Source organism: Pristiophorus japonicus, chromosome 9 (genome assembly GCF_044704955.1).
Source record: "Pristiophorus japonicus isolate sPriJap1 chromosome 9, sPriJap1.hap1, whole genome shotgun sequence".
NCBI classification, from domain to species: domain Eukaryota; kingdom Metazoa; phylum Chordata; class Chondrichthyes; family Pristiophoridae; genus Pristiophorus; species Pristiophorus japonicus.
In genome coordinates this window covers 167358865-167383012 of record NC_091985.1, presented here as the reverse complement: position 1 = coordinate 167383012, position 24148 = coordinate 167358865, and the positions used below count along the sequence as shown (strand labels likewise).

The following is a 24148-nucleotide window of genomic DNA, read 5'->3' as shown; positions in this document are numbered from 1 at the left end:
AATATAAACGAAATGATACTGTTTTAAAGGGGGTGCAGGGACAGAGCGATCTGTGAGTGTGCGCACACGGCTCTTTTAAGGTGGCAGGACAAGTTGAGACGTTTGTTGAACAGGCTTTATTAATAGAGGAATAGAGTACAAAAGCAAGGAAGTTATGTAAAGCCGTTATAAAACACTTAGGCCCCAGTTGGAGTAGTGTCCCCAATTCTGGGCATCATATATCTGGGGAAGGAGGTCAAGACCTTAGGGAGGGTGCAGAAGGGAATGGTACCAGGGATGAGGGAGTAAATAAGGAGAAGCTGTTTCCAGTGGCAGTAACCTGAGGATATAGATTTAAGGTAATTGGCAAAAGAACCAGAGGTGACATGAGGAAAAATAAATTACACAGTGAATTGTTGTGATCTGGAATGCCCTGCCCTGAAAAGGCGGTGGAAGCAGATTCAATAATAACTCTCTAAAAGGAATTGAATAAATACTGGAAGTGGGAAAAGTTGCTGGGGTATGGGGAAAGAGCGGGGAGAGGGAGACTAATTGGATAGTTCTTTCAAAGAGACAGGCTGGGCCGGACAGATTCCTTCTGTACTGTATCATTCTATGATCCCATGGAGATGTTACAGAAAGTTTTACTAACACAATACCAGGCGACAAAGACTTCAGTTGTGAGGAGAAACTAGAGGATCTGGAGCATTTTTCATTAGTACAAAGAAGTTAGGAGATCTGACAGTGGTATTTAAAATTGAGAAGTTTTGATAAAGTAAATTAAGAAAAAACAATTTCCACTAGTCTGCAATTTGGTAGCTAGAGGGTACAAATTTAATATCACCAAAAGAATGAAGAGAAGGGTTATGAGAATTTATTCTTACACAGAGGAATGCTGTGCCAAAAACAATGGTGCAAACAGGGCCCAAAATTGCTTTTAAAAGGGAAGTGGATAAATATGTCAGCCATAAATTTAAAAGGGTTCGGGGAAAGAGCAAGGGAACGGACTAAGTGGATAACTCTTTCAGAGACTTGGCATAGGGACAATGAGCCAAATGGCATACTTTTGTACCATATGATTCTACAATTCTATACTACTATCCTTAGCTAAAGGAGCTTGAGAGGCTGAGTTTTCCGGTGGGGCCCAGCCCAATAAAACTTTGAGCACCAGTGAATCAGATAGTCCTGTTCAAATTTATTGTCAGGAATGACTTGCCTTGACTGTGACTGGCGTGAAGGCATGTGGGTGATACTTGGGTTAGTCCGGCCTCGATTATCCCTAATTCATCTGCCTAGACCTGCTGATTCCAATTCCCTCCTTAAGCACCTTACACAATGTCTAAGGCTTTTTGTTAAGCACAAGTTGTCGTTCCAATCTTATGCGTGGTTGCTTCAGCCATTGGTGCTCGAAATCATGCTCCATAATGTAAATGGACCAAATTAAGACCAGCAGACTTAAAACATTGTAGAACTGCTGCTACTGGAAGTCACTTTACACAGCATCCAATTGTATACTTTTTTTTCCAAAATATACTTTATTCATATAAAAATTTTGCACAATACATTTGAAAGCAGTTCAGTACATTTGGATGCAGTCAGCAGGTATACAGTAAACTTAATGGATGCAAAAAATTACTAGAGGCTGTAGAAAACTGCAGTCGAGCACACATTTAAGTGATGCTGGGGTGTGCTGTGCTATCTGATTTGGTTCTTCAATGCTCACAACCATACTACACACTTCAAACAATTTACCAGGAAGACAAGGTGAAACAAAAGTAGTCTGCATCACTTACCCAATATTGTACTAGAAAAATTTGATTTGTGCATTCCTGTGTGTCTGCCAAGTTCTGTGTTAGTCACCCCCGGGTGCACAGCATTGACTGTTACCCCACTTCCTTTAGTTAAAAAAAAAAGAGAAAGATTTGTCATGTTATCGGGAAATTAAATGTGAAGCATCAATAATGAGCGTATGTGCTCCCCATGATGACTTAGCAAGTTAATCCAGTGACAGCGAGTAGCTGAGACATTCAGACTAGGTGATGTGGTCAAATAGCTCGATGACTCTCACTGTTGAGGCTCACACATGAATAATGTTTGTTACTTCCCTCCGACGACAGGCAACAACAATCTGTATTTATATAGGGCAGGTCAAATATAGCATCTCTGCTGCTTCAGGCTAACTCAATACAGGCTCGGGATTGAATCTGGGATCTTTCTGATTTATATTGCTTAATGTCACACCACTTACGAATTGAGACATTATGGGAGCTCACCCAGCATATTTCTGTATAAGGAAGAATGTTGGTCAGTACTCCAAGGGCTTTTATTTTGAATAGTGCCATGGAATATCTCCTCCTCTGATTCTATCATTCCCTATCCCCACTTTTCTCTTTCCCATACTCCTCCAAATCGGTCTCCCCTCCCCTTCCATTTCTGTTTCCCTCTTACTTCACTTTGTTTTTCACTTTCATTTTTCTCTTATTCGACTATTCGTTATCTCTTGCTCGTTTATTTCTGCAAATGTTTTTTTTAATGTTTTATTCATTGCCAATCTTTCCAATTCTTTGTCAGATCAACTTGTCAGATCATAAACGCCAAAGGTCACCTTGCGCCCAAACAAAGATCACTCTGCGCCAATGATTTTGCTCTTAGCCAAAAGGTCTAGAGCCAAGGCTGCACCGTTCCTGGAAGTACTGCAATACCAAGTTCGTGCCATTTAAAAAAATAATTTGTTGCCAATCTTTCCAATTCTTTGTCAGATCACAAACGCCAGAGGTCACCTTGCACCTGACAAGGATCACTCTGCGCCAATGCTCTTAGCCAAAAGGCCTAGAGCCCAAGCACCGTTCCTGGAAGTGCTGCAATACCAGGTTCGTGCCATGGAGGTGGATGGGTAAAGCCACCCCACCCACCTCCTATTTCCAAAAAGCATAGGAGAACCACCTTCCTGATCCAGGGAGAACCACTTTCTGGTCATGGTTACTCCCCTGTCAGGTCAGTTACGCATGATCTTAGCCAAAAGGCCGAGAAGCGCGAATGTTTTTTTTAAATTTTTCGTAGCCAATCTTTCCAATTCTTTGTCAGATCACAAACGCCAGAGGTCACCTTGCACACATCAAGGATCACCCTGCGCTAATGCTCTTAGCCAAAAGGCCTAGAGCCCAAGCACTGTTCCTGGAAGTACTGCAATACCAGGTTCGTGCCATGGAGGTGGATGGGTCAGCAACCCCACACACCTCCGTGGAGGTGGATGGGTCAAGCCACCCCACCCACCTCCTATTTGAGAAGCGCGAATGTTGGTGAAGAGAAGCATCAACATCGGAACTCGGATGAGTTAGTGGCACCAGCACCAGGGGCAGGTGGGTTAAAGATAGCAGAACCTGTGGTTGAGTGTGCATGGGAATTGGTGGGACAGAATGCTCAATACATTGCTCTATAGAAACATAGAAAATAGGAGCAGTAGTAGGCCATTCGGTCCTTCGAGCCTGCACCGCCATTCAATATGATCATGGCTGATCCTCAATTTCAACACCATATTCCCGCTTTTTCCACATACCCCTTGATGCCTTTTGTGTCTAGAAATCTATCTATCTCCCTCTTAGATATATTCAGTGACTTGGCCTCCACAGCCTTCTGTGGTAGAGAATTCCACAGGTTCACCACCCTCTGTGAAAAAATTTCTCCTCATCGCAGTCCTAAATTTCCTACCCGGTATCCCAAGACTATGACCCCTTGTTCTAGACTTCCCAGCCAGGGGAAACATCCTCCCTGCATCCAGTTTGTCCAACCCCGTCATAATTTTATACGTTTCAATGAGATCCCCTCTCATTCTTCTAAACTCTAGCGAATACAGGCCGAGTCGACCCAATCGCTCATCATACGACAGTATGATAGGGGACAGCGGGCGTTTAACAGCCTTAAATAATTCAGTCTGTTGGAGAAACAAGTTCAGACATGCTCAGGCTCTGCAGTCCTGTGTGGGCTGATTTGAGTCAGTCAGTTGCTCCAAGGTGAAGTTGCCAAATTCCGACAGCAATCTTCCCTCCTATTCACAGCACGGGGCCACAGGTTATTGGTGTGCAGTATTAAAGACAAAGGCTCACAGTATCATATGTTCCTGAGGCAAGTACTGGAGAGGTGGTGCAATGCTGGTAGGAGTGTGAGGTGGGTTCCAAGCCAATGTCTTCATGCTGTAAAAGCCAGCAGCACTACCCAATTACTTGATCTATTCCCAATTAACAGATCAGCTGTTTCTCCTGGCAGAGTTTTTGGAGGTGAACATTCTTCTTTAATCTCAATCACCTCACTAGTTGCTCTGCTGTTGACCACCGGGAAAGTCATCGCAAGAATCCTCCTCAATCGCCTGTTCCCTGTGGCTGAAGAGCTCCTCCCAGACTCACAATGTGGATTCCAGCCACTAAGGGGCACAATGGACACGATCTTCACCGTGCGATAAATCCAAGAGAAATGCAGGGAACAACACCAACTCTCACAAAAGCCTTCGACACTGTCAACCATGAGGGATTATGGTGCATCCTTCTCAGATTCGGCTGCCCTCAAAAGTTTGTCACCATCCTCCGCCTGCTCCACGATGACATACAAGCCGTGATCGTGACCAACAGATCCATCAAAGACCCATTCCACATTCGGACTGGGGTCAAGCAAGGCTGCATCATCGCACCAATGCTCTGCTCGATCTTCCTTGCTGCAATCCTCCATCTCACCCTCAACAAGTTCCCCGCTGGAGTGGAGCTAAATTACAGGACAAATGGGAATCTGTTCAACCTCTGCCGCCTCCAGGCCAGATCCAAGGTTGTCCCATCCTCGGTCATCGAATTACAGTATGCAGACAACGCTTGCACCTGCGCACACTTGGAGGCCGAACTCCAAGCCATCGTCAACACCTTCACCGAGGCGTACGAGAGCATGGGCCTTACATTGAATATCCGCAAGACAAAGGTCCTTTACCAATCTGCCCCCACCACACAGTACTGCCCCCCCCAGTTATAAAATTCCACGAGGCCTTGGAAAACATGGACCATTTCCCATATCTCGGGAGCCTGTCAACAAGGGTAGACACCGATGATGAGGTCCAACACCGCCTTCAGTGTGCCAGTGCAGCCTTCGGTCACCTGAGGAAGAGTGTGTTTGAAGACCAGTACCTCAAACTTGGCTCCAAGCTCATGGTCTACAGAGCAGTAGTGCTGCCCGCCCTCCTGTATGGCTCAGAGACATGGACTATGTAAAGCAGGCACCTCAAAACACTGGAGAAGTACCACCAACATTGCCTCAGCAAGATCCTGCAAATCCATTGGCAGGATAGGCGCTCCGTCAGTATTCTCGCTCAGGCCAATATCCCCAGCATCGAAGCACTGACCACGCTCGATCAGTCCTGCTGGATGAGCCACATCGTCCGCATGCCTGACATGAGACTCCCAAAACAAGTGCTCTACTCGGAGCTTCGACACGGTAAGCGAGCCCCAGGTGGGCACAGGAAACGCTTCAAGGACACCCTCAAAGCATCCTTGAAAAAATGTAACATCCCCACCGACACCTGGGAATCCCTGGTCCATGACCACCCAAAGTGGAGAAAAAGCATCCGGGAAGGTGCTGAACACCAAGTCTCTTCGCCGAGAGCATGCTGAAGCCAAGTGCCGATAGCGGAAGGAGCACGCAACCCAGGCTCCCCACCCACCCGTTCCTCCAACCACCATCTGCCCCACCTGTGACGGAGACTGCAGGTCCCGCTTTGGACTATTCAGTCACCTGAGAACTCATTTTTACTGTGGAAACAAGTCATCCTCGACTCCGAGGGACTGCCTATGATGAATGGAAGAGTTGCACTGGTTCAGAAGCAGCCCAAAATGTTTTCAATGAGGAGCTTCCAGTGAGCCAGATGGTATTACCTGCAGGTACCACTTAAATACAGTAACTTGTCTATCGAGTCTGCTCAGGGAGGGAACTATACAGATCTTCACTTATTATCTCTGCAACAGTAAAAGAACACTCTAAATCTAGAACATTAAATTGGTATATTCTGAAAACCGTGTGGTTTTTCATGTAAATTATACTGTTCAGAGTTTAAAAATTCTGAATTTACTTTATTATTCCCAGTTCATTTTTCTGCTGCCACTATTTTGCAACATCTATATACCAAACTTACATTTTCCGTAAGCGTGACTTTTGAAGTACACAGTATTATAGATTTTCTCTCCACGTTCAACGGTATTTTCAATTCATCCTTTTGAAACTCTCTCCACTTGAAGTAATTACAACATATGTCACTCATTCAATAAGTTTTAAAAATTATTGCCTCAGTTTTATCATTTTCATCACATTTTCCTTTTCATGTTGGTCCCACCTTTCTCAGATTTGAGTCTGAGTTTTCTTTTGTGCCACTCCAGATCCAGACTAATTACTTACTTACCTCTTTCCCTCTGAAGACTACCCTTCCTATTCTCACCACTGTCCCGTGTTTCTCTCTTTGCTCTCAGGTGAGCAGTGTGCTGGCTGATACGGACTAAAATCAGTGATGGATCATATCACCCACCACACTATTAAAGTGTCAAAACTGGCTTCCCCAATGGCTTAGTGGGTCAATGGACTGCCCTGTGTAGACAAAAAAGTTCTTGTGTGTGATTCTGAGTCTGTGCTGAGCTAACATGGTGGTAGAGCACTACACAATTGGCCTCAGCACCCCAGGCGGGGGGGGGGGGGGGGGGCGTGCAGATGGGGCGGTCGCCCGGGGCCCAAGCCTAGAATGGGCCCAAACAGGATCGGATTAAGGGTAAGGATAAACAGTATTGACATAAGTAACATAGCAAGAGTGGGGCAAAGCCGCGAGGGCTCAGGCGCATGCTATTCTCCACTTGATGTAAACAGACTCTCACTGCCCTTTTTCTAGAGAAGCATTCTACACACAAATCGGGAGCGGGGAAAGGAAAGAGCACCAGCTACTCGAGGAGCAAAAGAGACAAGAAGTAGCTAAACTGCTTAAACTAGATAATTTTTTCCAACTAAAAACTCAAGATCAAGAAGATGAAAGCCAAGACGCGCTGTGTCATCAACTTCAACAACAAAACCACTCGTGGCGCCGGACCGAGTTGGAGCTCCAAGTCCAAAAAGTTGAAGATGATGAAAACCAACTGGCGCATACCGAGCTGAAAGAGGCGCAACTTACGAGTGACATTGGGCTGTGGGGAGACAATCTCAGAGGACATGCAAAGCCATTGGATTGCAGAAGGTAATGAAGACTGCCGAAACTGTAATAAAGACTTCCAAAACTCGGGCATGATTCATGCCAAGGAAGGATATCGCCGATACTGCACAAAGTCCTTCTTCACATGTGTGCACCCGCTGACCGGGAGGCATGTGGAGCGAACATGGCTCTGTTATTCACCTTCAAATGGTAGAGTATACTGCTTTGTTTGCAAGGTCACAGCACAAACAAGTAGCCACTTTACTCATGGGTTTAATGACTGGCAGCATGGAGATGAGAGGATTTCATCTCACGAAAACAGCCAGCAACATAGAGAAGCCTTGGTAGTAATGTGCACTAGACAAGCAGGCACTGGTTGTGTGGATGGTCATATTGTCTTCCAGTTTGAAAATGAACGGCGGTACTGGCGGAAGGTGTTCGAGCGGGCTGTCTGCGTGATAACGTTTCTCTGTGAACAAGGTCTTTTATTGCGAGGCAGAGATGAAATCGTTGGGTCTCCAAGTAATGGTAATTATCTGGATGTGTTGGAGGCTCTCGCAAACTATGATGCGTTTCTTGCTGAACACATCAAGTGGTTCGCCAACAAAGGCAAGGGGCATACTTCATACTAGTCTTCCACCATTTATGAAGAACTGATTAGTCTGATGTGTGGCAAAGTACTTGAGATGATTATCCAGGAATTGAAATCAGCGAAGTTCTATTCAAAATCTGTCGATTCAACTGCAGATGTCACACACTCAGATCACCAGACATTTGTCATCCGCTATGTTCTACCACCTAGTCCTTAGGAAAGGTTCTTAAAGTTCTTGCTAATAATCGGTCATACTGGGCAAGAAGTAGCAGAAATAATACTGGCCTTTCTGAATGAGAACGGGATCGATACACAAAACTGTCACGGATAATCTTATGATAATGCTTCAAATACGAGTGGGAAATACATTGGTGTTCAAACTATCAAAGAGCAATGCCCATATGCGACGTTTGTACCATGCGCAGCGCACTCACTCAATCTTGTGGGGAAAAGCAATGCCGAATGCAGCCCAGTGATCCTCAGATTTTTTTACATGTTCTCTCTACATCGACGTATCGCTGGCGGGCGACTGTTTATGAAAAACTAAAGCCTTTAGGGCTGTCTGTCGTCAAACAGCTTTCTGCTACTCGATGGTCAGCAAGGTATGAAGTAGCGTCAGCCCTGCTCAAAGGTTGCACTTCCATATGCGAAGTGTTGGAATCCCTGGCAGCTGATGTGGAACAAAAAGTTGAGTGCTGAAATGATGCTCAGTCTGGGCAAACTGGATTCAGCTATTCTCGTTGTTATTTGGAACACAGTCTTGAAGTGCTTTCACCTGACCAATTTCTCGCTTCAAGAGGCCAGCTTGAATCTGAATGTCATGGTGTCCTTACTTGAGCACCTTGTCGATTTTCTCAAGACCCAGGGACAGAATTTGAGGACTTCAAAGGCCAGGGATTAAACTGTATGACCACAACTAGTACAATTCAGCTCAGAGGCGCGTCCGGGTATGCAACCGCCGTTATGATGATGGAGATGCTGAAAACACTGTGCTGTCACCCAAGGTGAAATTCTAAACTGAAGTGTTCCTTGTCATCATTGATCAACTAAGCAGTACCTTGAAACACCGCCTTGGAGCATACAAGGAAATCAACTATAAGTTTGATTCCTGTCCAAGCTAGCTGCTCTCTCGACTCATGAGATCAAGCAAGCCGCAGCAAATCTTGCCCGCTTCTATCCCAAAGATCTGGAACCTATGATTGAAAGTGAATTCATCCAGTTTTCTAGCTTGGTGGCATCTTTAAAGAGCTTCAAACAAACTAAGTCAGCAGAGCTGAGAATGTACCAATTCCTCCATACACATGCCCTCACCCAAACCTTGTCTAACATTGAAATAGCTCTTCGGATACATCTGTCGATGATGGTATCAAATTGCAGTGGTGAGTGGTCCTTCTCCAAACTAAAACGCACCAAGGATGAGGCCAGGAACCGAATGGGACACGATCGACTCAATAGTCTTTCAATCATGAGCACCAAGAGCAAAGTACTGAGAGGACGTGACTTCTCGAAAATCATCGACGAGTTTAGTTGACAAAAATCTAGGAAAAGACCAATGTAATGTTATACTTGTAGTTGCCTCTGTGGAGAAAATAGAATGCAAATGACAACTGATGGTCTTCCAAAGAAATTGTACGGTCTTGTTCTAAATTGTTGTCATTGTTGATTTATTTTCAAAATGTAAGGATTTAAAAAAATTAAAGTGTTGTTTACTGTTTATGCAGGGTTTCTTCAAGGTATCGGTTTGATTGTTTGGAATCATAAAATATTAAATGAGTGTCTTCACAGTATCAATGAGAACATAACCAGAGATGTAGATCTGACCTTGACCTGATGCATACTCAGTACAGTGCCCTGTGACTTAGCTCACTAATGTCATTTACTGCAGGATGTGAATGGGAGTAAGGGGCCCAAGGCGGGGATACCGTCTGGGGACCGAGGCACCCTTAATCCGTCCCTGTGTGAGGGATAACTTGTAGTCAGAGACTTCCTCTCAGAACGATATTGGAAGGCCACAGCCAGTTCCAGTTAGTGTTTGGCTCTCACAGCAAGGCTGAGTGTCTTAAATTACTGTGCCAGCCAAGCCAAGGTGACTAGATTGAGATTACAGAAAATGAAAATTGCATATTTATTATTTTTATTCAAGTAGTGTAGGGAAATATAATGTCACTGTGTTATACTGTTAATTTATCTATCTTAACCACTTGTTATTCCAAGGCCCAAGTTTCAGCTTTGGTAAGAGTGTGTATCCAATAAGCCATTCGAAGAGAGGTGTATTACACGGTGACATGTCACACATTTCAGCAGCCAGCAAATAGCACAATCAACTCAACTCACCATGTAGCCTTTTAGCCAACTCCTTTGTAAACAATATGTTTGCAAGTTTACTTTGACAGTATGCTACCTTCGTGTTATATTTTTTCTTTTCCCAGTTGAGATCATTGAAATCAATTTGCCCCACGATATGAGCTAGTGAGGACACGTTTATGATGCGACTGTTTCCAGAGTTCTTTAACTTCTCAAGCAACAGGTTTGTCAACAAAAAATGACCTAAATTAAAAAGAGAAATCCAACATCACTAAGCTTTATGAACAATGCTTTAATAAATGAAAAACATTAAACTGCTGAAAGGCTTTACGACATGAATCTGTGTGGTTTAAAAAAAAATTGAGGATGGACCACCCAAACACTGAGGATAGACCACCCAAACATTAACGATAAAACACGTCAGTGTTACCTGCAGCCACTGCAGGATCAGTCCCCTCTATGCATGCTCAACCTTAGCCTCTTGCCAAACAACCTCAACCACTTTATTGCAAATCTTTAAACTTTATACATTTTTAAAATTTGTAGTGCTTTTTAAATGGGCATTACAACTGAATTGAAAAATAAAAGTATTTCACATTGAAATTTTTCGGTACTGTGGCTGAAGATAATCCAGCAGTCTCTTCAAACACTCCATCTGCACTTGGCACTGCCTTATACAGAATCTATCAACAAACATATTTGCATTTGGTAGGTAATTTATTTTTATATGGTGACAACATAGTAAAAACTTGTATTTCACCAATAGACAAAGCCAGTTTCACTGAGCTTCAACATGTAATGAGTTGCTATCTTAGAATTATCCTGGGTTCATCATTGCACCACTGCTTTCCCAGAACAAAGACACATTATATTTACTTGATTATTATTGGTTTCAACATTTTCATGCAATAGTATTATTTCATGGTCAAACTTTCCAAGTCTTCGTGATCTTTCACGAAGGATCAAGTCTATTTTAGGAGTAGGAGTTTCTCATATACACAAATGGAGAAGTGGAATTCTGGCCAGCCATAGGATGACTGCCATCAGTTCTGTACAGAGTGAGCTTCCAATATTAGCTGTGCCATCAAGCCGAGTTGCAGAGTGAAACCTGGATGCTCTTCCACCAGGAGGAAAAGGAGAAAATACTAGCGAGCTAACTCGTGTGTATCCTCTGCTGCTTCATTACCGAGCAGCAGAGGACTGAGAGCAAGTCTGTCTTCTCAGCTGAGGAACGCCGCAGGTACACCCGAAGAAGTGATGGGGAGGTGATGGTTCGGTTAAAATGACCCCCAATGTAAATTTTACCCACTCTCAGAAATAAACTGAAAGCAAGTTCATCAAAACATGTAAAGCTGAAAGACTAGAGCTTACCAAGGTGATTTACACCTATTTGCATTTCAAATCCATCCTCTGTTTTCCAGTAAGGACATCTCATAATACCGGCATTGTTAATTAACACATTTATATTCTCTTCTTCTAAATAAAGAAAAAAAATGATTTCGGAGTTTTGAATTTCAGACAGGCAAGCTTACAATAAGTGTACTCTGCAGCAGTTTTCATTGATACTCATGACATGTAAACTGTACCCTTAAATGTGATGACTGTAGCAATTCAATATAAGCTCTAATGCTGAAGATTTCCCACCAGTCCGTGCATAAGTTAATTTTATCTGCTAAGGAGTTACTTCACTGGGATCCACACTGGGAGTGTTTAAAGACTGGGGGGGGGGCAGTGCTGTGCGACAAGGACAGGCTGGTGGAGGACCTTTGTCTTACGGATGTTTAGCGTAAGGCCCATGCTTTCATACGCCTCAGTAAATACGTCGACTATATCCTGGAGTTCAGCCTCTGTATGTACGCAGACGCCGGCATCGTCGGCGTACTGTAGTTCGACGACAGAGGTTGGGGTGGTCTTGGACCTGGCCTGGAGATGGCGAAGATTGAACAGGTTCCCACTGGCTCTGTGGTTTAGTTCCACTCCAGCGGGGAGCTTGTTGACTGTGAGGTGGGGTATGGCAGCGGGGAAGATTGAGAAGAGTGTTGGGGCGATGACGCAGCCCTGTTTGACCACGGTCCGTATGTGGATTGGGTCTGTAATGGATCCGTTGGCAAGGATCACGGCCTGCATGTCATCATGGAGCAGGCGGAGGATGGTGATGAACTTTCGGGGGGCTCCGCTGGGCAGGCCACATCGTTCGCATGCCAGGCACAAGACTCCCAAAGCAAGCACTCTATTTGGAACTTCACGGCAAACGAGCCAAAGATGGGTAGAGGAATCGTTACAGGTACACCCTCAAAGCCTCCCTGAAAAAGTGCAACATCCCCATTGACACCTGGGAGTCCCTGGCCAAAGACCACCCTAAATGGAGGAAGTGCATCCGGGAGGGCGCTGAGCACCTCGAGTCTCATCGCCGAGAGCATGCAGAAATCAAGCGCAGGCAGCGGAAAGAGCATGCGGCAAACCAGTCCCACCCACCCTTTCCCTCAACGACTATCTGTCCCACCTGTGACAGGGACTGTGGTTCTCGTATTGTACTGTACAGCCACCTAAAGACACATTTTAAAAGTGGAAGCAAGGCTACCTCGATTCCGAGGGACTGCCTATGATAATGAGAGTTTAAAGATTTAGTTATGTATTTTTTTAATGTTACATACACTGAAGCTAATGTATGTTTAACAAAATGATCAAGCAATTACTTCAGCATATTAACATATTTTAGACAACACACTATTAGGTTTAGTATAGTTATTAAAAAGAACAAGGAACAATCGAGCATAAAAATACTGAACTGGAGTATTTTCAGGTGGGCTAATTTCAGTGAGTTGAAAAGGAATCTGGCCCAGGTAGATTGGAATCAATGATTGGCAGGTAAAATAGTAAATGAGTAATGCGAGGCCTTCAAAGAGGAGACTAGACACATTGCCATGTAGGGGTAAGAACATAAGAAAGGGCATCCAAAGCTAGAGCACACTGGATGAATAAAGGTGTAGAGATTGAAATGAAAAAGGAAGCTTACGATAAATGTCAGGTACATAATGCAGTATAGAACCAAGCTGAATACAGAAAGTTTAGAGGAGAACTGAAAAACGAAAGAGGAGCAAAGAGAGTGTATGAGAATAGATTAGCGGATAACATAAAAGGTACTGAATGAGTATTTTGAATCTGTGTTCACAAAAGAAAAGGATGCTACCAATGTCACAGTATAGGAGGAGGTCGTAAAGAAATTGGATCGCAAAAAAATAGAAAGAGGTTCGTGGCTCTTAAAATAGAAATGTCACCCGGTCCGGATGGGATGCATTGCAGGTTGCTGAGGGATGCAAGGGTGCCGCAGGGATCGACACTGGGTCCTCAACTATTTACAATCTATAGGTGCCACCGATATAGGTTAAAAACGGGATGAGGTCGTACAAGCTGAATTTAGGGAGCTAGGAGTTAAATTAAAAAGTAGAACCTCAAAAGTAGTGATCTCAGGATTGCTACCAGTGCCACATGCTAGTCAGAGTAGGAATAGCAGAATAGTTCAGATGAATACGTGGCTTGAGGAATAGTGCAAAAGGGAGGGATTCAAATTCCTGGGACATTGGAACCGGTTCTGGAGGAGGTGGGACCAGTACAAACCGGACGGTCTGCATCTGGGCAGGACCAGAACCAATATCCTAGGCGGAGTGTTTGCTAGTGCTGTTGGGGAGGGTTTAAATTAATATGGCAGGGGGATGGGAATCTATGCAGGGAGGCAAAGGGAAATAAAAAGGGGGCAGAAGCAAAAGGTAGGAAGGAGAAAAGTAAGAGCGGAGGGCAGAGAAATCAAGGGAAAAAATCAAAAAGGGCCACATTACAGCATAATTCTAAAAGGACAAAGTGCTAAAAAAAACAAACCTGAAGCCTCTGAGTCTCAATGCGAGGAGCATTCGTAATAAGGTGGATGAATTAACTGCGCAGTTGGCTGTTAACGGATATGATGTAATTGGGATTACGGAGACATGGCTCCAGGGTGACCAAGGCTGGGAACTCACATACAGCGGTATTCAATATTCAGGAAGGACAGACAGAAAGGAAAAGGAGGTGTGGTAGCACTACTGGTTAAAGAGGAGATTAACGCAATAGTAAGGAAGGACATTAGCTTGGATGATGTGGAATCTATATGGGTAGAGCTGCGAAACACCAAAGGGCAGAAAACGTTAGTGGGAGTTGTGTACAGACCACCAAACAATAGCAGTGAGGTTGGGGGTGGCAATAAAGGTACAGCAGTTATCATGGGTGACTTTAATCCACATATATAGATTGGGCTAACCAAACTGGTAACAATACTGTGGAGGAGGATTTCCTGGAGTGTATAAGGGATGGTTTTCTAGACCAATATGTCGAGGAACCAACTAGAGAGCAGGCCATCCTAGACTGGGTCTTGTGTAATGAGAGAGGATTAATTAGCAATCTTGTCGTGCGAGGCCCCTTGGGGAAGAGTGACCATAATATGGTAGAATTATTCATTAAGACGGAGAGTGACAGTTAATTCAGAGACTATGTCTTGAACTTAAAGAAAGGTAACTTCGATGGTATGAGACGTGAATTGGCTAGGATAGACTGGCGAATGATACTTAAAGGGTTGATGGTAGATAGGCAATGGCAGACATTTAAAGATCACATCGATGAACTACAACAATTGTACATCCCTGTCTGGTAAAAGTAAAACGGGGAAGGTGGCTCAACCGTGGCTAACGAGGGAAATTAGTGATAGTGTTAAATCCAAGGAAGAGACATATAAATTGGCCAGAAAAAGCAGCAAACCTGAGGACTGGGAGAAATTTAGAATTCAGCAAAGGAGGGCTAAGCATTTAATTAAGAGGGGGAAAATAGAGCATGAGAGTAAGCTTGCAGGGAACATAAAAACTGACTGCAAAAGCTTCTATAGATATGTGAAAAGAAAAAGATTAGTGAAGACTAATGCTGGTCCCTTGCAGTCAGAATCAGGTGAACTCATAATGGGGAACAATCGCTAAGGAAGACACAAATAACCTCCCGAAAATACTAGGGGACCAAGGATCTAGCGAGAAGGAGGAACTGAGGGAAATCCTAATCAGTCAGGAAATGGTGTTAGGGAAATTGATGGGATTGAAGGCTGATAAATCCCCAGGGCTTGATAATCTGCATCCCAAATTACTTAAGGAAGTGGTCCTAGAAATAGTAGATGCATTGGGGGTCATTTTCCAACATCCCATGGACTCTGGATCAGTTCCTGTGGATTGGAGGGTAACTAATGTAACCCCACTTTTTAAAAAAGGAGGGAGAGAAAACAGGGAATTATAGACCGGTTAGCCTGACATCGGAAGCGGGGAAAATGCTGGAATCAATTACCGTATATACTCGCGTATCCTGCGATCTCGCGTATCATGCGACCCCTAGATTTTCGTCCCCAAAACATGATTTTACCATATATCTCATGTATCATGCGAGTCACTTTTTTGAGATCGAATACAGACCTTAACATGAAACATCGAGTGGATTCTGCTCTCTCTCCGTGCTCTCTCTCCGTGCTCTCTCCCCGTACTCCGCGACTCTCTCCCCCCCCCCGACCTCTGTGACTCTCTCTCCCCCCCGACCTCCGCGACTCTCTCTCCCCCCCGACCTCCGCGACTCTCTCTCCCCCCCGACCTCCGCGACTCTCTCTCCCCCCCGACCTCCGCGACTCTCTCTCCCCCCCGACCTCCGCGACTCTCTCTCCCCCCCGACCTCCGCGACTCTCTCTCCCCCCCGACCTCCGCGACTCTCTCTCCCCCCCGACCTCCGCGACTCTCTCTCCCCCCCGACCTCCGCGACTCTCTCTCCCCCCCGACGTCCACGACTCTCTCTCCCCCCCGACCTCCGCGACTCTCTCCCCCCCGACCTCCGCGACTCTCTCCCCCCCCGACCTCCGCGACTCTCTCTCCCCCCCCGACCTCCGCGACTCTCTCCCCCCCGACCTCCGCGACTCTCTCTCCCCCCCGACCTCCGCGACTCTCTCTCCCCCCCGACCTCCGCGACTCTCTCTCCCCCCCGACCTCCGCGACTCTCTCTCCCCCCCGACCTCCGCGACTCTCTCTCCCCCCCCCGACCTCCGCGACTCTCTCTCCCCCCCCGACCTCCGCGACTCTCTCTCCCCCCCCGACCTCCGTGACTCTCTCTCCCCCCCCGACCTCCGCGACTCTCTCTCCCCCCCGACCTCCGCGACTCTCTCTCCCCCCCGACCTCCGCGACTCTCTCTCCCCCCCGACCTCCGCGACTCTCTCTCCACCCCCGACCTCCACGACTCTCTCCCCCCCGACCTCCGCGACTCTCTCCCCCCCGACCTCCGCGACTCTCTCCCCCCCCGACCTCCGCGACTCTCTCTCCCCCCCGACCTCCGCGACTCTCTCTCCCCCCCCGACCTCCGCGACTCTCTCTCCCCCCCCGACCTCCGCGACTCTCTCTCCCCCCCCCGACCTCCGCGACTCTCTCTCCCCCCCGACCTCCGTGACTCTCTCCCCCCCGACCTCCGTGACTCTCTCTCCCCCCCCGACCTCCGCGACTCTCTCCCCCCCGATCTCCGCGACTCTCTCTCCCCCCCGACCTCCGCGACTCTCTCCCCCCCGACCTCCGCGACTCTCTCTCCCCCCCCCGACTCTCTCCCCCCCGACCTCCGCGACTCTCTCCCCCCCCCCGACCTCCGCGACTCTCTCTCCCCCCCCGACCTCCGCGACTCTCTCTCCCCCCCCGACCTCCGCGACTCTCTCTCCCCCCCCGACCTCCGCGACTCTCTCCCCCCCGACCTCCGCGACTCTCTCTCCCCCCCCGACCTCCGCGACTCTCTCTCCCCCCCCGACCTCCGCGACTCTCTCTCCCCCCCCCGACCTCCGCGACTCTCTCCCCCCCCGACCTCCTCTCCCCCCCCGACCTCCTCTCCCCCCCCGACCTCCGCGACTCTCTCTCCCCCCCCGACCTCCACGACTCTCTCCCCCCCGACCTCCGCGACTCTCTCCCCCCCCGACCTCCGCGACTCTCTCTCCCCCCCCGACCTCCGCGACTCTCTCTCCCCCCCCCGACCTCCGCGACTCTCTCCCCCCCCGACCTCCTCTCCCCCCCCGACCTCCGCGACTCTCTCTCCCCCCCCGACCTCCGCGACTCTCTCTCCCCCCCGACCTCCGCGACTCTCTCTCCCCCCCCGACCTCCGCGACTCTCTCTCCCCCCCCGACCTCCGCGACTCTCTCTCCCCCCCCGACCTCCGCGACTCTCTCTCCCCCCCCGACCTCCGCGACTCTCTCCCCCCCCGACCTCCGCGACTCTCTCTCCCCCCCCGACCTCCGCGACTCTCTCTCCCCCCCCGACCTCCGCGACTCTCTCTCCCCCCCCGACCTCCGCGACTCTCTCTCCCCCCCGACCTCCGCGACTCTCTCTCCCCCCCCGACCTCCGCGACTCTCTCTCCCCCCCGACCTCCGCGACTCTCTCCCCCCCCGACCTCCGCGACTCTCTCTCCCCCCCCGACCTCCGCGACTCTCTCTCCCCCCCCGACCTCCGCGACTCTCTCTCCCCCCCCGACCTCCGCGACTCTCTCTCCCCCCCCGACCTCCGCGACTCTCTCCCCCCCCGACCTCCGCGACTCTCTCTACCCCCCCGACCTCCGCGACTCTCTCTCCCCCCCCGACCTCCGCGACTCTCTCTCCCCCCCCGACCTCCGTGACTCTCTCCCCCCCGATCTCCGCGACTCTCTCTCCCCCCCGACCTCCGTGACTCTCTCCCCCCCGACCTCCGCGACTCTGTCTCCCCCCCCCCGACCTCCGCGACTCTCTCTCCCCCCCCGACCTCCGCGACTCTCTCTCCCCCCCCCCGACCTCCGCGACTCTCTCCCCCCCCCCGACCTCCGCGACTCTCTCTCCCCCCCCGACCTCCGCGACTCTCTCTCTCCCCCCCCGACCTCCGCGACTCTCTCCCCCCCGACCTCCGCGACTCTCTCTCCCCCCCCGACCTCCGCGACTCTCCTTCCCCCCCCGACCTCCGCGACTCTCTCTCCCCCCCCGACCTCCGCGACTCTCTCTCCCCCCCCGACCTCCGTGACTCTCTTCCCCCCGATCTCCGCGACTCTCTCTCCCCCCCGACCTCCGTGACTCTCTCCCCCCCGATCTCCGCGACTCTCTCTCCCCCCCCGACCTCCGCGACTCTCTCCCCCCCGACCTCCGCGACTCTCTCCCCCCCGACCTCCGCGACTCTCTCCCCCCCCGACCTCCGTGACTCTCTCCCCCCCGACCTCCGCGACTCTCTCTCCCCCCCCGACCTCCGCGACTCTCTCCCCCCCGACCTCCGCGACTCTCTCTCCCCCCCCGACCTCCGCGACTCTCTCCCCCCCCGACCTCCGCGACTCTCTCTCCCCCCCGACCTCCGCGACTCTCTCTCCCCCCGACCTCCGCGACTCTCTCTCCCCCCCCGACCTCCGCGACTCTCTCTCCCCCCCGACCTCCGCGACTCTCTCTCCCCCCCCGACCTCCGCGACTCTCTCTCCCCCCCGACCTCCGCGACTCTCTCTCCCCCCCGACCTCCGCGACTCTCTCTCCCCCCCCGACCTCCGCGACTCTCTCCCCCCCCGACCTCCGCGACTCTCTCTCCCCCCCCGACCTCCGCGACTCTCTCCCCCCCCGACCTCCGCGACTCTCTCTCCCCCCCGACCTCCGCGACTCTCTCCCCCCCGACCTCCGCGACTCTCTCCCCCCCGATCTCCGCGACTCTCTCTCCCCCCCGACCTCCGCGACTCTCTCTCCCCCCCCGACCTCCGCGACGCTCTCTCCCCCCCCGACCTCCGCGACTCTCTCCCCCCCGACCTCCGCGACTCTCTCTCCCCCCCCGACCTCCGCGACTCTCTCCCCCCCCGACCTCCGCGACTCTCTCTCCCCCCCGACCTCCGCGACTCTCTCTCCCCCCGACCTCCGCGACTCTCTCTCCCCCCCCGACCTCCGCGACTCTCTCCCCCCCCGACCTCCGCGACTCTCTCTCCCCCCCGACCTCCGCGACTCTCTCCCCCCCGACCTCCGCGACTCTCTCCCCCCCGATCTCCGCGACTCTCTCTCCCCCCCCGACCTCCGCGACTCTCTCTCCCCCCCCGACCTCCGCGACGCTCTCTCCCCCCCCGACCTCCGCGACTCTCTCTCCCCCTACGACCTCCGCGACTCTCTCCCCCCCCGACCTCCGCGACTCTCTCTCCCCCCCCAACCTCCGCGACTCTCTCTCCCCCTGAAGAGAAGAATTTCAGCAGGAGTCAAATGGATTTTTTTTTGCATTGGGAGGATGTAGTTAGTGGTGTGCTGCAGGAACTTGGCTTGTTTTCCACATAAACTAATGATTTGGTCATGAGTATCGAGGAACTAATATCAACCAGGGATATTCGATTTACAACCATCATGGAGAGTGAGAGGAGAAACCAAGAGAAATGTCTTTACACAGAGGATTGTTGGAGCATGCCGAGATTCAGCGTGGATACGGTCTGCTTAACAGCCTAATCTTGGCCAGCACTTCACACCCGCAAATTTTGTATCTCGCGTATCATGCGACCCCCCAAATTTAGGTTACAATTTAGGTCTTCAAAAGTCGCATGATACGCGAGTATATATGGTATTAAAGATGTAGTAGCTGCGCATTTGGAAAGCAGTGACAGGATCGGTCCAAGTTAGCATGGATTTATGAAAGGGAAATCATGCTTGACAAATCTTCCAGAATTTTTTGACGATGCAACTAGTAGAATGGATAAGGGAGAACCAGTGGATGTGGTATATTTGGACTTTCAAAAGACTTTTGACAAGGTCCCACACAAGAGATTAGTGTGCAAAATTAAGGCACATGGGATTGGGGGTAATGTATTGACGTGGATAGAGAACTGGTTGGCAGACAGGAAGCAAAGAGTGGGAATAAACGGGTCCTTTTCAGAATGGCAGGCAGTGACTAATGGGGTACCGCAAGGTTCAGTGCTGGGATCCCAGCTATTTACAATATACATTAATGATTTGGACGAAGGAATTGAATGTAATATCTCCAAGTTTGCAGATGACACTAAGCTGGGTGGCAGTGGGAGCTGTGAGGAGGATGCTAAGAGGCTGCAGGGTGACTTGGACAGGTTAGATGAGTGGGCAAATGCATGGCAGATGCAGTACATTGTGGATAAGTGTGAGGTTATCCACTTTGGTGGCAAAAACAGGAAGGCAGATTATTATCTGAATGGTGACAGATTAGTAAAAGGGGAGATGCAACGAGACCTGGATGTCATGCTACATCAGTCATTGAAAGTTGGCATGCAGGTACAGCAGGCGGTGAAGAAGGAAAATGGCATGTTAGCCTTCATAGCGAGAGGATTTGAGTAAATGAGCAGGGAGGTCTTACTGCAGTTGTACAGGGCCCTGGTGAGGCCCTGTACATCTTGAATATTGTGTGCAGTTTTGGTCTCCTAATCTGAGGAAGGACATTCTTGCTATTGAGGGAGTGCAGCGAAGATTCACCAGACTGATTCCCGGGATGGCAGGGCTGACATATGAAGGAAGACTGGATCGACTCGGCTTATATTCACTTGAATTTAGAAAAATGAGAGGGGATCTCATAGAAGCATATAAAATTCTGACAGGATTGGACAGGTTCGATGCAGGAAGAATGTTCCTGATGTTGGGGAAGTCCAGAACCAGGGGTCACAGTCTAAGGATAAGGAGTAAGCCATATAGGACCGAGATGAGGGGAAACTTTTTCACCCAGAGAATTGTGAACCTGTGGAATTGTCTATCACAGAAAGTTGTTGAGTCCAGTTCGTTGGATATATTCAAAAGAGAGTTAGATGTGGCCCTTACGGCTAAAGGGATCAGGGGTTATGGAGAGAAGGCAGGAGTGGGGTACTGAAGTTGCATGATCAGCCATGATCATATTGAATGGTGGTGCAGGCTCAAAGGGCCGAATGGCCTACTCCTGCACATATTTTTTATGTTTCTATATTAATGACTTGGATGAAGGGACCGAGTGTAATGTAGCCAAGTTTGCTGATGATACAAAGATGGGTGGGAAAGCAAGTTATGAGGGGGACACAAAAATCTACAAAGGAATATAGACAGGCTAAGTGAGTGGGCAAAAATTTGGCAGATGTGGAGTCTAATGTGGGAAAATGTGAGGTTATCCACTTTGGCAGAAAAAATAGAAAAGCAAATTATAATTTAAATGGAGAAAAATTGCAAAGTGCTGCAGTACAGAGGACCTGGGTGTCCTTGTGCATGTAACACAAAAAGTTAGTATGCAGGTACAGCAAGTAATCAGGAAGGCAAATGGAATAGTTATAAAAGCAAAGAAGTCCTGCTACAATTGTACAGGGTATTGGTAAGGCTACACTTAGAGTACTGCATAGTTTTGGTCTCCGTATTTAAGGAAGGATATAGTTGCATTGGAGGCTGTTCAGAGAAGGTTCACTAGGTTGATTCTGGATATGAGGGGGTTGACTTATGAAGATAGGTTGAGTAGGTTGGGCCTATACTCATTAGAGTTCAGAAGAACGAGAGGTGATCTTATTGAAACTTGTAAGATAACGAGGGGGCTCGACAAGGTAGATGCAGAGAGGATATTTCCACATAGGGGAAACTAAAACCAGGGGACATAGTCTCAGAATAAGGGGCCGCCCATTTAAAACTGAGATGAGGAGAAATTTCTTCTCTCAGAGGGTTGTAAATCTATGGAATTCTCTGCTCCAGAGAGCTGTGGAGGCTGGGTTATTGAATATATTTAAGGCAGATATAAGACAGATTTTTGAGCGACAAGGGAGTAAAGGGTTATGGGGAGCGGGCAGGGAAGCTGAGTCCATGATCAGATCAGCCATGATCTTATTGAATGGCGGAGTCGGCTCGAGGAGCCAAATGGCCTATTCCTGCTCCTATTTCTTATGTTCTTAAAGGTGGAAATTGCGGCGGCTCTGGCCACAATCTTTCAATCCTCCTTAGATATGGGTGTGGTGCCAGAGGATTGGAGGGTTGAAAATGTTACACCCCTGTTCAAAAAAGGCAGAGGGATAAACCAGGTAACTACACGCCAGTAAACCTACCGTCGGTGGTGAGGAAACTTTTACAGACAATAATCCTGGACAAAATTGTCACTTTGAAATACTTGGATTATAATGGCAGCCAGGATTTGTTAAAGGCAAATCATATTTGACTAACTTGATTGAATTCTTTTATGAAGTAACGGATAGAGTTGAAGAGGGTAGTGTGGTTGATGCTGTGCATATGGACTTTCCAAAGGTGTTTGATAAAGTACCACATAATAGACTTGGTAGCAAAATTGAAGCCCGTGGGATTAAAGAGGTAGTGGCTGCGAGGATACAGAATTGGCTAAGAGACAGAAAGCAGAGAGTAGTAGTGAACAGTGGATTTTCAGACTGGAGGGAAATATACAGTGGTGTCCCCTTGGGGTCAGTATTAGAACCACTGCTCTATATTAATGACCTGGACTTGAACATACATGGCATCATTTCAAAGTTTGCAGATGACACGAAACTGGGAAATGCAGTAAACAGTGAGGAGGATAGTAGCAGACTTCAGGGGGACATAGACAGACTGGCGAAATGGGCAGACACATGGTAGATTAATGCAGAGAAGTGAGAAGTACTGCATTTTGGATGTAAGAATGAGGAGAGGTAATATAAATTAAATGGTACAATTTTAAAGGGGCTGCAGCAGTGCCAGAGACCTGGGGATTTACTTACAGAAATTGTAGCAGGACAAGTTGGTAAGGCTGTTAAAAAAAAATACAGGGTCCTTGGCTTTATAAATAGAGGCAGAGGGGGGCAATTTTAACCCCCCTGCCAGGGCAGGTGGCAGGGAGGGGGGGGGGGGCGAGGGGAGTTGGAAGAGGCGATAGGGGTTCAAAATTTTAAAAATAGGGAAACCCGACCCCATCCTGCCCAGGAGACAGGTTAGTCAGTAAATTATTTTAAGGAGGAAACCCGGCAAGTGAAAGGAGGCGAGAAGAGTCAGATTTATGAGGCAAGTGCCTTTATTGCACTGCTTTTGGGCCAGGAGGAGTGCTTTCCCTCAGCCCACCAAGCTTACCCTTTAAACACCCTGTGATCGGCCGATGCCCCTCCCTCCCCACCCTCCGATTTCAGCCGACCCCCACCAACACCAATGTTTCAATACCCTCCTGATGTTCGATGATGCCCTTTTAACTTCTGATTTCCTTCCCCCCCACCCCGATGTCTATGAATCTGGCACTTTGTTGGGTGGGAAAGTTGTTGAGATAATTAAACACAGTTCCTGCCGTTAAATTTGCTTGGGGAAGCCCTTACTTCTGGGTTGCCTGTCCGCAAATCGTTCCCTTCCCTCTGCCCTCCTCTAGCACCATGCTATTATCTGGCCCATAGAGTACAAAAGCAAGGACGGTATGTTAAACCTTGATAAATCACTGGTTAGGTCTCAGCTGGAGTATTATGTCCAGTTCTGGGCACTACTTTAGGAAGGGCATCAAGGCCTTGGAGAGGGTGCAGAGGAGATTTACTGGAATGGTACTAGGGATGAGGGGCTTCAGTTATGTGAAGAGAGAAGAGAAGCTTAGATTGTTCTCCTTGAAGCAGAGGTTAAGGGGAGATTTAATAGAGCCATTCAAAATGATAAGAAATTGTTTCCAGTGGCAGAAGGATTGGTAACCAGAGGACACAGATTTAAGAAAATTGGCAAAAGAGCCAGAGTTATGATCTGGAATGCACGGCCTGAAAGGGTGGTAGAAGCAGATTCAATAGTAACTTTCAACAAGGAATTGGTTAAATACATGTTGGGGAGAAAATTGCATGTCTATGGAGGAAGAGAAGGGGAGTGGGACTAATTGGATAGTTCTTTCAAAGAGCCAGCACAGGTACGATGGGCCAAATGGCCTCCTTCTGTGATGTATGATTCTATGATTCTAGAAAGTGTTCTTTTTTTGGGATTATACAAACTATTGTTTCCTCAATTTTAATTTTACATAATTAGTTATTTTGCAATTTTGTTTCATGGATAAAAGGCAAACATTTTTCCACTAAAATTCAAAAATACCAAATTCAATCAACCTGGTTAGAAAATAAGC

The 24148-nt window shown here is 48.5% G+C and overlaps 1 protein-coding gene and 1 pseudogene across 5 annotated transcripts in view; both read right to left on the bottom strand.

Annotated features, from left to right (window-relative positions):
• LOC139273319 (retinol dehydrogenase 13-like) overlaps positions 1-24148 on the bottom strand; it is a 60661-nt gene that overhangs the window by 2366 nt on the left and 34147 nt on the right. For 4 of the 5 annotated variants that reach the window (XM_070890089.1, XM_070890091.1, XM_070890094.1 and 1 more), the window contains 3 exons: positions 11445-11549; positions 10104-10316; positions 1773-1874 (listed from right to left, as the gene is read on the bottom strand). In XM_070890089.1, coding sequence (XP_070746190.1) covers positions 1773-1874; positions 10104-10316; positions 11445-11549 — 420 coding nt within the window. The remainder of the gene's footprint in view (positions 1-1772; positions 1875-10103; positions 10317-11444; positions 11550-24148) is intronic. The other variant, XM_070890090.1, reaches the window with a different exon arrangement.
• On the bottom strand, positions 2813-3014 carry LOC139274303 (U2 spliceosomal RNA; annotated as a pseudogene).